Raw genomic sequence first — 12818 nt, 5'->3', positions numbered from 1 at the left:
TTATATTTGTTTGATAGGGTACCAAAATTCAAGCAAGTGTTGGTGGTAATTATCTTGTAAAGTATGGAAGATTACTGGTAGAAAAGAGTTGTGTCATGGTTACTAAGTTTGATGTTGGTGACAACGTGTCTCCGTACCGCCCAACCAACCACAAACATAAACTGTTTTTCAATTTCTCTACCGATATTAGAAACTGTGATAACTTTGGTGGTTCACTTCATGGATTCTCTTTTAAATCCTTTGATGTTCTTCGTAATCGTGCTATTCCGCAAGACTCTCCTGTTGGTAAGTGCACCGTATTTTAAAATTTGATCTTTTGATCTTTACTTATATTACGCCATTGTTATTGTTCTAATTTATTCTTTTGTTTGTTTATAGATATCATTGGTTATGTTGATGGTTGGTTTCCTATGGTTGATCATACCAGCAGTAATGGGAGATTGAACAAAAAAATGAGCTTACAACTTCGTGACTTAGAGTTAGAATTTATTTATTTCTTTGATCTCTTTTATATAATTATCAATTAGTTCATGTTTTATTAAGTTTTTATTCACAGGTACCTTAATGTTTATCTCACTTTGTGGGGAGATTATGCGATTCAAATGTCAAAGTTTTTAGAACAGAAACCGAGTGATGTGTTTGTGATATTGCAGTTTGGAAGATATAGCTTTCATGAAGGTTTTATACTTAATTAATTACTGTTATCTTTCTCATTAAAATTCTATATATTTTACATTTTATTGTTATACTTATCAATGCTTAATTGTTTGAATAGAATTCTTTTCTTAACTATGTAGGTAAGGCTTACGTGTCCAGTTCTTTTCAAAACAGCTTTTTGTATCTGAACGAAAGCATTGATGAGCTAATTGATTTCCAAAAGAGGTAAGATGTACATATTTTTTCAAATTAACTGTTTGATTATTTGTTTCAGTATATTATTTTATGTCATAATGTTGAAAGGTTTTTATAATTTATAGACTAATTATAGATTAATTATATTTATAATAATTTGAAGGTTACTTGAAAGAAGACCGGCTGTTGGTTCTTCAAGCCGTCCTTTTGGTTCATCTCAAGCTGGCAAAACTGTTCATGATGATTTTTTGGTTGGAACGGAATTCAAGAGCATAGATGAGGTTAATAAAATTCAGGAGACAATGAATGTGATTGGGCTTGGTACAGTGATAAGTTTCCCTCCTGGTGTTGAGTGGTATTACAATTCTGGTAAGGATTGTATGAAGAAGGTTTCTGTGTTGTATTTCATAAGCGATGGAGAGGATGGATTAGATTTAAGTGAGGAGAAGCAGACAATTCGATGCATAAATGATGAGTGCAATGAAAAAGGTGTTTCTGTGGTTCCCAGGTAAAGTCCTAACTTTATGATAACTTTAAATTAAAATGTTATATTTCAATACTATACTAATATCAATTTTTCAATCATGTATAATTTTACTTTTTTTATTATTCTTTTTTAGGTTGAAACTTCAACTTAGGTTACAAGATTCTACTGGTATTGCATCTCTAACTTGCTTAGATCATGTAGCTCGAAAATTACTTGGAAAGAGTGCTCAAGAGTTGGTTGATAAGTTTCTTGATGTATCTCTTTTGGCTTTATTATCTTCCCAATTTCTATAATTTATACAATCTCATATTGTACCACTGTTTTTACATCTTAAATTATTATGTAGGGTGAAACGGATAATTTGCTACCAGATGAAATTAGTAATTTGGTTGGCAAAAAGATGGCGTTTAAGATTGAGATTTCTCACTTTAATATGAAGAATCATTACAAGTCATTCACTGTCAAAAGATTTTTTGATGATACTGAAATCATTTCTCAGCTTGAATCAAAGTTAGGGATTGACCATGTAAGTATCTAATGTTATTGATATTAAATTTTTACAGTTATACTATATTTTACCTTCATTCTTTATTCAACAATTTAACACATCCTTTTTTGTTTACAATGTAGGTTGATCTTTCAAACTCTATGAATATCTCATCTGGTGATTTTGCAAGTGTTGATACTGTCGATCTGAAGGTATTATCTTTAAACAAAGTATATGACAAAATCTATTTATTCATTTATTTTTATTCATCACTATTATGATTACAAATATTGTTTATAATTATATATTATATTCATTTCAATTCATTTCCATATTAAGGATGATACCTCGATGTCACTTATTGGTTTAAGTGCTGGATCAATATCTTTGGCTACCAAAAATGCTGAAAAGATAAGTGAACATTCTGAGTTGAAGCGTAATCTTGCGGAGTCTTATGATCATGACGAGTCAACAACAAAAGCTGTTTTAGGTTGCAATGAAGGTCCGCATTTTATTTCTATTTGTTTTTTCAATCTTTTATATTTTGTAATTCTATATTTCTAATCCATATTTTCTATTTAAATTAGAATTCAACACTTATAGCAAAGAGAAGCGCAAGACGAGAAAACATACTACTAACCAGAAGGTACTATCTATTTTTTTTAAACACATTCCTATTTCTAAATATAAACCTTTTGTATTTTAACAAATCTATTTACTTTAATTTGAAGGATTCTATACCATTCCAACAATGGTTATGAGACTCCGGTTTCATTGATTGATTCAAGTGCTGGTGGTATGGCTTTGCGTAACAAAAGGCCAGGAAAGATGAAGGCACAACCTGAGCTGAAGCGTGTTCTTGTGGAAGATTATGATCGTGACAACTCTGGAAGTAAAGATCCTTTATTTTTGAATGGAGGCCCTAAGTCACTTTTGATTCCCAAGAAGGAAAAATGATCACATCTATCCATTGTTAAGACAATTATTATTCCACGTTTAGGATATCTACTATTTGTTTTTGAAAACTTATGTTGTTTAAGTCACTTGATGTAGGAATGATGGTTTAATGTTTGGATTTGGTTATTTAAATTTATCCTTGGTTTTAAATTTCAAAATTTTAGTTTGAGCAATTTTACTTTTATTAAAACTGTGTTAAAATTAGTTTTATTATTAACATGTATATATATTTTTTTTCAATTGTATTTTAAATTAAGATGTTTTTAGTTTTTTCCATTACCTTTTGACTTTTTAAAACCAAATGAATTGAAACAAGTTTGTAATATTAAACAGAATATGATTTAACTTTAATTATTAGTAGAATTTCTTTTCTTCCAAGGTAGGATATAATTTTTGACTTTTTTTATTATTATCTCAGATATACATCATTATCCCAACATAAATACAACACCATTGTCGAATGTTTCACGAATATCTATTAACACTCCCAACAATTTTTTTGTTTAATGATTTATTAATTTATTTTTTCAAATAATTTCCTACATCTTAATTATTTTTTTTACAGTTTTAAACACAAACTCTACCGATATTGAGAGTCATCGCAGGAGAAAGTTACGAAAGCTGTATTTGGATAGAAGAAAGGTTAACAACGGTGTTAAAGAGAATGTTTTTAATAACAAAGAGAATTTCATCAAAGACAATCTTTTATGTAATTCACTATCTTTTACTAATTCTCCCATTGGAAGTTTTAGAAGCCCTTTGTCTGACATTACAACAGGTACTCTATTAAAAATCTTTTATTATAAAAAATCTATAAATATACCTCTTACCTATTTTTATTTTCATTATCACATATACTTTTTTTAATATTATTTTTATTTACTTTTTTTAATCATGATTCGTTTCTATATAATTTTATTACAGGTTTAAATAATTGCACAAATACAACACCATTTTCAAATATTACACCAATATCTATTAACCCTCCCAGTAAGTATTTTGTTTAATGTTTTATTTATTTTTTCTAATAAATTCCTATATCTTAAATATTATCTTTTTGTACAGTTTTAAACACAAACTCTACCAATATTAAGGTGCTGTTTGTTTTTTTTAAGAAAAGTGCTTCTGGCCACTTATGTCTGCGTCGCGCAGACACGCGCAGAGCTTTGGATCCTGTAGCTTGTTTGTTTTCTTGAAGAGCTTCTCACCAAAAACCTCTTCCCCACCTCTTCCCCAAGCAGACATGAACCCAAGTCTTCAAACCTCTTCAAACCTCTTCTCTGCCATAAACTTTCTCTGCAACTTTATCTCACCAAACACACACTCAACTGAAATGCAAGACCTTATCTTCTTCATCTTCCTTGAAGAAACCCTAAACACAATACATATTTTTTTTTGAATCCTCCAAATACCCACATCCGACACCCTCTCTTATCCTCTCGTTTTCAAGTCTGGTGGACCACAGGGAGGAGCCAGCGGCGGCCGACGAGCCTCTCCGACGACCACTCCGGTCGACGTGCTTCGACAAACCCTGCTTCTTTCTAATGATGACACAGAATGACGGTGGGGACGAGAATGATAGATGAAGATGACGGTGAGGTGCCGATGATGAAGATGATGTGTAGATCGTCGACGGTAGCACCGCCGTTAGCGGCGGCGGTGGTGGATTTGAACGACGCCCATTCCCCTCTCATTTAACCGGTGATCGTGACATGAATGGTGAAGATGAATGATGACGGTGGTGGTTTATTCTCTGACGAATCTCACCGGTAAAACCTCGTCTCCTTTATTTTGCTTTCTTCTCTTTGTTTCTGAAGATTGATAAAGTTGAGGATAGTGTTTGACGATGTTGTTGTTGATGATGATCTGATGTAATGAAGGTGTAGAAGGTTGCAGCTGCTGATTGTAGAGAGAGAGAGAGAGAAGTGGGTGTGTTGTGTGTGTGAAAAGTGGTTTTGTAGAAGGAAAAAAAACAAACCCTCTTCTCCTTGCAGACTGCAGACATTTGGTCCACCTCTTCTCCTGCAGATGCCTGCAGATGTGATCCACAGACTGCAGACCTTTTCCCGCAGAAAAAACAAACAGCACCTAAGAGTCATCACAGGAGAAAGTTACGAAAATTGTATTTGGATACAAGAAAGGCTAAGAACAAAGAGAATGTCATCAAAGAGAATCGTTTATGTAATTCACTATCTTTTACCAATTGTACCAATGGAAATACTAGAAGTCATGTCTCTGAAATTACAGCAGAATACTCAAACGGTAACACCATAATATTTTCATTTTTTTATATTTTATTTTGTATCATTAATTTTTATATTTTTTGTTGTTACAGGTTTAAATAATTCCATGGACAATTTTAACAGTCAACAAAGGCGAAATTTAAGAAAGACTATTTTGGATAAAAGACGATCGAATGAAAGTGATACTAAAAAAGACGAATTTGTGGGCATCTCAAAAGGTACATTTTACATAAATATACAATTAATTAATTTTAATTAAAATTGCATCCAACTTTATAATTGCTTATTACAAATTTACAAATATTATTTAAATATTTTTCAACAGATTATGTTGATCACTTAGATCAAAATGTCACTTGCCAAATATGTCAAGCAAAATTATGGGATGTCGAAGCTCGTAGAGGGAGTACAAAAATCCAATTTAGTTCAAGTTATTCAATTTGTTGTGCATATGGTAAAGTTCAACTTCCTAATATGAAGGAAGCACCACCAAGTTATCAGTCTCTTTTTAATGGATTGGATTCAAAAAGCAAGTCATTCATCAAGAACATCCGTCGATACAATTCCATGTTCTCATTTACTTCCATTGGCGGAAAAGTTGATAAATCCATTAACAGAGGCAATGCTCCTTATATATTCCGATTGGGTGGTCAGAATTACCATAGAATGGGAAGTCTTCCACCAGAGGACGGATCTAAACCAAAATTCTCCCAGCTTTATATATAGGATACTGACAATGAACTTTCAAATAGACAATCCGCTTTTGGGTACGTTTTCAATGTAACTATTTTATTTTTTAAGAATCTTTTTTAATTTAAATTAATATTATATGTTTTGATTTTCTTTAGTGAATCTAATAGAGCTTCTTCATCAAAGTCTTTGGATCTTGATCTTCAAGTTATACAACATATACAGAATATGTTAGACTCGGAGAATGTTTTGGTTAAAACATATCACATGGTAAAAGATTTTTTTAAAGATAACTGTAACGCTGAGCTAAAGTTGCGGCTCATTGGAAGAAGGCAACAAGATGGAAGAACATACAACTTACCAACCGCTTCTGAAGTGGCAGCTTTAATTGTTGGTGGCATTGGCGATTCGCTAGAAAACAGAGATATTATTGTAGAAACGAAATCTGGTGGTCTACAACGTATTAGTGAGTTACATCCATCGTATCTTGCTCTCCAGTATCCACTTTTTTTCCTTATGGTGATGATTGCTACAGAATTGATATTCCTCATAGAGGTGTTACTCCTTCTACATCAACCAAACGAACATATGTCACTATGAGAGAATTCTTTGCATACAAGATACAAAATAGGCAGGGTGTTTTTTCATTAATTCTAAATTCACATCGCCTATTTCAACAATACTTAGTTGATACGTATACCATGATTGAAACTGAGTGACTAAATTACATACGTTTTCAACAGAAGGTTCTAAGATGTGATACTCTTGAGAACCTCTCCAATTTACGTAACCATGGTAATATAAATGTATCCAACACTGGAAAGCGTGTCATATTGCCTTCGTCATTCACTGGAGGTGCTCGGTATATGATGCAGAACTATTTGGATGCAATGTCTTTGTGTAAGTGGTATGGATATCCAGATGTTTTTATAACCGTGACATGCAATCCTAAATGGCCTGAAATTAAAGGATATCTTAAGGACCCCAATTTAAGTCCTGAAGACAGGACTGATATCCTCTCTAGATTGTTTAAAATCAAGCTCAATGCTTTGATTAAAGACTTGAAGGATAACTCAATATTTGGTAAAGTTTCAGCAGGTATTTTTTACATATTTACTATTAAGCTTCATTTCTTCTTAGAGCATTCACATCCAATCCACTAAAAATATACATACATTCCACTAAAAAACAACTCCTATATCAATATATTTCCACTAAAAACAAATACTTTTCCTCTCTCCTTTTCAATATATATTACATTTTCTCTCTCCTCTACTCACAACCACTTTCAAAATATATTAAAAAATTATACAGGGTGAACAGTGTCCCCCCAAATATACAGATGAACAGTAACATTTTCTCTCTCCTCCACTCACAACCACTTAAACCACTTTTTATAATTTAAAAACCCATCTCTCAAGATTTGGTGGATAGAATGTGAATGCTCTTAATCTTTAAAAAATGAATACAAACATTTAATATTTTATTTTCTTTACTTTTTGTAGTTGTTTATACGGTGGAGTTTCAGAAGCGTGGGTTGCCGCATGTGCATATATGTTTATTTATGCATCCCGATCACAAGTTTCCAACTGTTGAACACATTGATCCCCTCATTTCTGCTGAAATTCCTGACCCAAACGATGATCTAGAGTTGTATACTCTTGTCAGTGATTTCATGATTCACGGTCCTTGTGGTCCTCACAACATCAACTGCCCATGCATGGTAGATAATAAGTGTTCTAAGGGCTTTCCAAAGAGATTCCGTGATCATACGTCTGTCGACATGGATGGTTTTCCTCTCTATAGAAGAAGAGATTCAGGAATATTTGTTGAAAAATCTAGAGTTAAGCTAGATAACAGATTTGTTGTTCCCTACAACAAAACACTTTTGAAGAGATATCAGTCCCACATCAATGTTGAATGGTGCAATCAAGCTGGATCTATAAAGTATTTGTTTAAATATATCAACAAAGGGCCTGATCGTGTTACCGTTTCCATTGTTGAAAGTAACACATCAAACGAACCCGACCCGCCGGTTGATGAGATTAAAAAATACTATGATTGTCGATATTTGTCTGCATGTGAGGCATCATGGCGTATATTCGCATTTGATGTTCACTATAGGCACCCAGCTGTTATTCGTCTCCCATTTCATCTTCCGAACCAACAAAATGTTGTATACAGTGAAGACGATGATATTGACTTAGTCCTTAATCGACTGTCAATGAATTCTTCAATGTTTTCATCTTGGATGGATTGTAACCAAAGAGATGAAGTTGCCCGAGAGCTTACTTACGTTGAGTTCCCTACTAAGTTTGTGTTTAAAAAGGATGAACGTTGTTGGAAACGTCAGAAACCGGGTTTTTTACAATTGGAAGAATTCATGCTGTTTCTCCTACTCTCGGGGAGGCATAATTTTTGAGGAATCTTTTAAACAAACTTAAAGGTCCTCGATCCTTTGATGATATCCTCACTGTAAATGGTCGTAAATTTAATACCTTTAGAGAAGCATGTTATGCTCACGGTCTACTAGATGATGACATGGAATATATAGAAGCTATCCAAGAAGCAAGTCATTCAGGCTCCGGTTATTATCTTCGCACACTGTTTGCTACGATGTTGACGTGCCAGACTCTGTCTTTGCCGGAACGTGTATGGCAAAAAACATGGGAATTATTATTAGATGGCATCCTCTATAAACAACGACAGATTTTAAAGTCTCCAGGTACAAGTACTTTATGACAATTACTCCTTTTTATGTTTATTTATAATCTTTATGTTTATAATTCACATTCACATATATGTATATATATAATCATGTTAAAATGTTTTATTTTATCCAATGATTTCTTTTAGATTTTAACAAATATTTGTTTCTTATACATTGGATTATATTAATATAAAAAATATATCTTTAATGTGTTTTTTTTTCAGATTTATGCCTCACTAATGATGAAGTTAAAAATCTCACATTGTACGAGATTGAGAAGATTTTAATTCGTAATAATTCCAGCTTACGAAATTTTAATACAATGCCTTATCCTGATCATGAATTGATTTCTACTTCAAATAATCGTTTGATTACTGAAGAGCTGGATTATGATAGAATTGATCTTCAAGAGCAGTTTGAGAACCTTTTAGTTTCATTAACCGATGAACAAAGATTTATTTATAATGATATCATGAAAGCGGTTGAAGACAATAAAGGTGGTGTTTTTTTGTTTACGGTTATGGAGGTACCGGTAAAACATTTCTTTTGAAAACGTTATCTGCATCTATAAGATCAAAAAGGGAAATTGTTTTAAATGTTGCCTCAAGTGGGATTGCATCTTTGCTTCTTACAGGAGGTAGGACAGCTCACTCTCGATTTCTCATTCCAATTAATCTGAATGAAGACTCAATGTGTACTATAATCCCTAACAGTGATGTTGCAAATCTATTAAAGAAAACATCATTGATTATATGGGACGAAGCGCCAATGGTACACCGACATGGTTTTGAAGCTTTGGATAGAACTCTAAAAGACATATTGAAATGTGATGGTTCTCATATTCCCAAAGTCCATATGGAGGTAAAACAATCGTATTTGGTGGAGATTTCCGACAAACTCTTCCTGTCATTCAAGGTGGTACTAGACAAGACATTGTTAATGCTTCGTTGACTTCTTCGTACATATGGGACCACTGCAAAGTACTCACTTTAACTAAGAACATGAGGTTGACTGCAGGAAGTGGAATGCATGATGTTGAGCAAACACGAATGTTTGCTCAGTGGTTGTTGGATTTGGGTGAAGGGAAACTAGGCGGATCTAATGATGGTGATGCGATTATAGATATACCCGATGATCTTTTAATCATAGATTCCGCTGATCCTATTTCAAGTCTTATAGAGTTTGTTTATCCTTCTCTTCTTGAAAATTACCAAAGTTCTGGCTTTTACCAAAAAAGAGCGATTCTTGCACCGACAAATGAAGTTGTTGATGAAATTAATTCTCAGTTGTTGCTGATGTTCCCAGGCGATTCCAAGGAATACCTAAGTTCCGATAGTATTTATGAGACAGAAAATCTACATGATGGTTTTGATCAAAGTTTATACTCTCCCGACGTACTAAATGGTCTTAAGATCTCCGGTGTTCCAAATCATAAATTAGTACTAAAGGTCGGTGTTCCCATCATGCTCCTCAGAAATATTGATAAAAAAAATGGTCTATGCAACGGAACTCGCTTAAAGGTAATATCACTTGGAAATCGCGTTATTGAAGCAGAAGTGATATCTGGAAGCAACATTGGTGCTCGAATTTTTCTTCCTAGAATTGGTATAATACCGTCGGATAAGAAGGTTCCTTTTAGATTTCAAAGAAGACAGTTTCCTGTTGCTTTATGTTTCGCTATGACAATTAATAAAAGTCAAGGCTAGTCATTATCCAGAGTTGGTTTGTTTTTGAAAAAATCCAGTAATTTTCTCATGGTCAACTTTATGTTGCTTTGTCGAGAGTCAAGAGCAGAGATGGACTCAAATTATCAATTCTTGATAATGATGGTAACCTTACTAATAGGACATCTAATGTTGTATACAAAGAAGTTTTTAGTTACTTGTAATTTGTATTTGTATATGTAATTTGTTTTGTTATCAAAAGCATAGTTTTTATATATTATTGTTTCATAGCATAACACATGTTACTATAGTTGATTAGTGTTTCATAGTATAACACATAAACATCTACAAACATATCTATAATAATTGAAACAAAAATGAACTTGTACCAAAATTCGTCATCTATCATACACAACACCATGACGAGACTAAAGTTTAATAAATTATCAACCGTCTATTACCATAAAGCATAACACATAATATCAAAATTAGGCAAGTCATTGTACCCAAAAAGACCAACTAAGCATGAAAATTACATGTTAGCCTAGATTTACATAAAGCCCAAACCAAAGTAACCAAAACGTGTCTAATTTAGCCACAAGTTTTTTTACACCAACTAGGACTCTAAAGCCCAACAAAAGAAACTACCATATATTGTTTATAATAACAACGACAACCACCATCACCACTTCCCAGTCATGCACGTAAGTTTTTCTTTTTAACATAACCCTTCTCCACAACCTTTGACAATCTCAAGAGCTTACTTGACTTGTGGAACTCAAAAAACAGTTCCGCACCAATGTTGATCTTCCAAGCCTTCAAGTAACCCGACCATCCAACGAATCCATAACGGAATCCTTTCGATGTTTTTCTGATCTGGTCATTATCTTTTTGACTTCACCTGTCAGGTTTTGAACTCTGACTTCTTTTAGATTATCAGGAGATAGATCCAACACAGATGACATTTTTGCTGGTAGTCGCTGAAAAGCACAATATATTCCAGGCATCTGTAAGTATAGCCTTTGCATAAAAAGTTGAACAAGGAAACAATAAAAAATCTATAAAATCTTACAATTCTGTGTTCCGCAAATCTTGTGAAGTTGAAAACAGGTGATTGTGGGTTAACTTTTTGAACTGTCTTCCTGCGCTTCGGCTGAACATAATTGAATTAATTAGAACATATTCTAGATATATATTATAGAAATTATATATTATCACGAAACCGTTGTTAACCTTTCTAAATCTACTTTTAAATCTATACTAATATTTACCATGGACTACAACACTCACTAACCCACTCAAGGAGGAAAACTTTTACGATGCACCTTAACTTTCTTAAAAACAACTAACTCGCACACTTTAATTCTACTAAATCTACACCAATGTCCACCACGAGGCTAAACCGTTAACTATTCGAAAACGAATGTTTTTAAATTTGCATAAAAAATGTTGGTAAAAGATGAAAGCATGTTTTTATTTCTTGAAGTATTTGTAGTATTGCTATTATAAAGGTGTTGAGAAGAGTATAAGGTTCAATACTTTATTCGAATTCTCACACCCTTTCAACATTCAACAACAATTCTTATTAACAGAAATAAGAATTACAAGTGATAGAAGTCAAATAAACGACTGATTTGGTGAGACAACTTCAAACCAGTTTTTATTTTTTACTACGGCTAACTCATACATCCTCTAAACGAACGAAACGAACATGAGACTATATTATCACTAAAAACAATATTATCACCTATATTATTATGAAACAAATAACTCCTAAGTTATCATCAAACCAAATGAGCAAATGACTATATTATCATGAATCGAATAACACCTATATTATCACCAAACCAAATGAACAAATGACTATATTATCATGAAACAAATAAAGCATGTATTATCACCAAACGAAATGAACAAACCACTATATTATCAATTAGGAAATAACGCCTATATTATAACCAAACAATAGAGCCTATATTATCACCAAACCATTTAAACCCAAACCCATTTATTGCAGAAACCATATTGATTGAAAGCCACTATGTAATTAAGATATATGAACTATGTAAACAATAAAAAATGTCAAAAAAACTTACAATTTGGTTTTCTACCAGGTCTGTGGATTTCAAGACCGGAGAACCAGTGATTGGCGCTGCATCAACCCTTTTAACCATGCTTCGAAGATTTCGTTGTGTCTGTACCAAAAGTAACACAAATAAGTAATAACTTTTAAATAAATCTGTTACTATGAAATATAAACGGTAAATGTCAAAAAAACTTACAATTTGGTTTTCTACCAGGTCTGTGGATTTCAAGACCGGAGAACCAGTGATTGCCGCTAGGGATGAGCATATGCCACCGAATACCGATCCCATACCGATCCCGATCCTGAAATACCGATAACGAATTTTTTCAGTATCCCGATCGGTATCCACTTTTGGGCGTTTTCGGTGTCGGTACGGTACGGTATCGGTATTATACCGATACCGACCCTCAAAATACCGATACCGTACCGTACCGATACCGAACCGACATGTTTCGGTATCGGTATCGGTACCTAGTTTGGGTGAAATTCGGGATCGGTATTAGGCGGTATTGGTATCGGTTCGGTATCGGATACCGCTTTGCTCATCCCTAATTGCCGCTGCATCAACCCTTTTAACTCTGCTTCGAACATTTCCTTGTGTCTGTACCAAAAGTAACACAAATAAGTAATAACTTTTAAATA

At 33.3% G+C, this 12818-nt stretch overlaps 2 protein-coding genes across 2 annotated transcripts; both read left to right on the top strand.

Moving 5' to 3' along the window:
• Nucleotides 1–1027: 1027 nt before the first annotated feature.
• LOC110924923 lies at nt 1028–9377 on the top strand. Its single transcript, XM_035989924.1, has 16 exons — nt 1028–1360; nt 1473–1865; nt 1970–2038; nt 2166–2328; nt 2430–2472; nt 2558–2718; nt 3349–3561; nt 3708–3773; nt 5119–5244; nt 5352–5595; nt 5875–6271; nt 6460–6814; nt 7222–8104; nt 8221–8441; nt 8651–8936; nt 8999–9377. The coding sequence occupies exons 2-16, from the start codon at nt 1740–1742 to the stop codon at nt 9375–9377; spliced, it is 3732 nt and encodes a 1243-aa protein (XP_035845817.1). The 5' UTR covers nt 1028–1360; nt 1473–1739.
• Nucleotides 9378–9427: 50 nt separating this feature from the next.
• On the top strand, nt 9428–10132 carry LOC110924922. Its single transcript, XM_022168896.1, has one exon. It carries the CDS (start codon nt 9428–9430, stop codon nt 10130–10132), a length of 705 nt encoding a protein of 234 aa, XP_022024588.1.
• The last annotated feature ends 2686 nt before the right edge of the window (nt 10133–12818 follow it).

This window comes from Helianthus annuus, chromosome 5 (genome assembly GCF_002127325.2).
Source record: "Helianthus annuus cultivar XRQ/B chromosome 5, HanXRQr2.0-SUNRISE, whole genome shotgun sequence".
Lineage (NCBI taxonomy): Eukaryota > Viridiplantae > Streptophyta > Magnoliopsida > Asterales > Asteraceae > Helianthus > Helianthus annuus.
The sequence above is the reverse complement of the archived record's forward strand: the minus strand, read 5'-3'. Positions and strand labels throughout refer to the sequence as shown.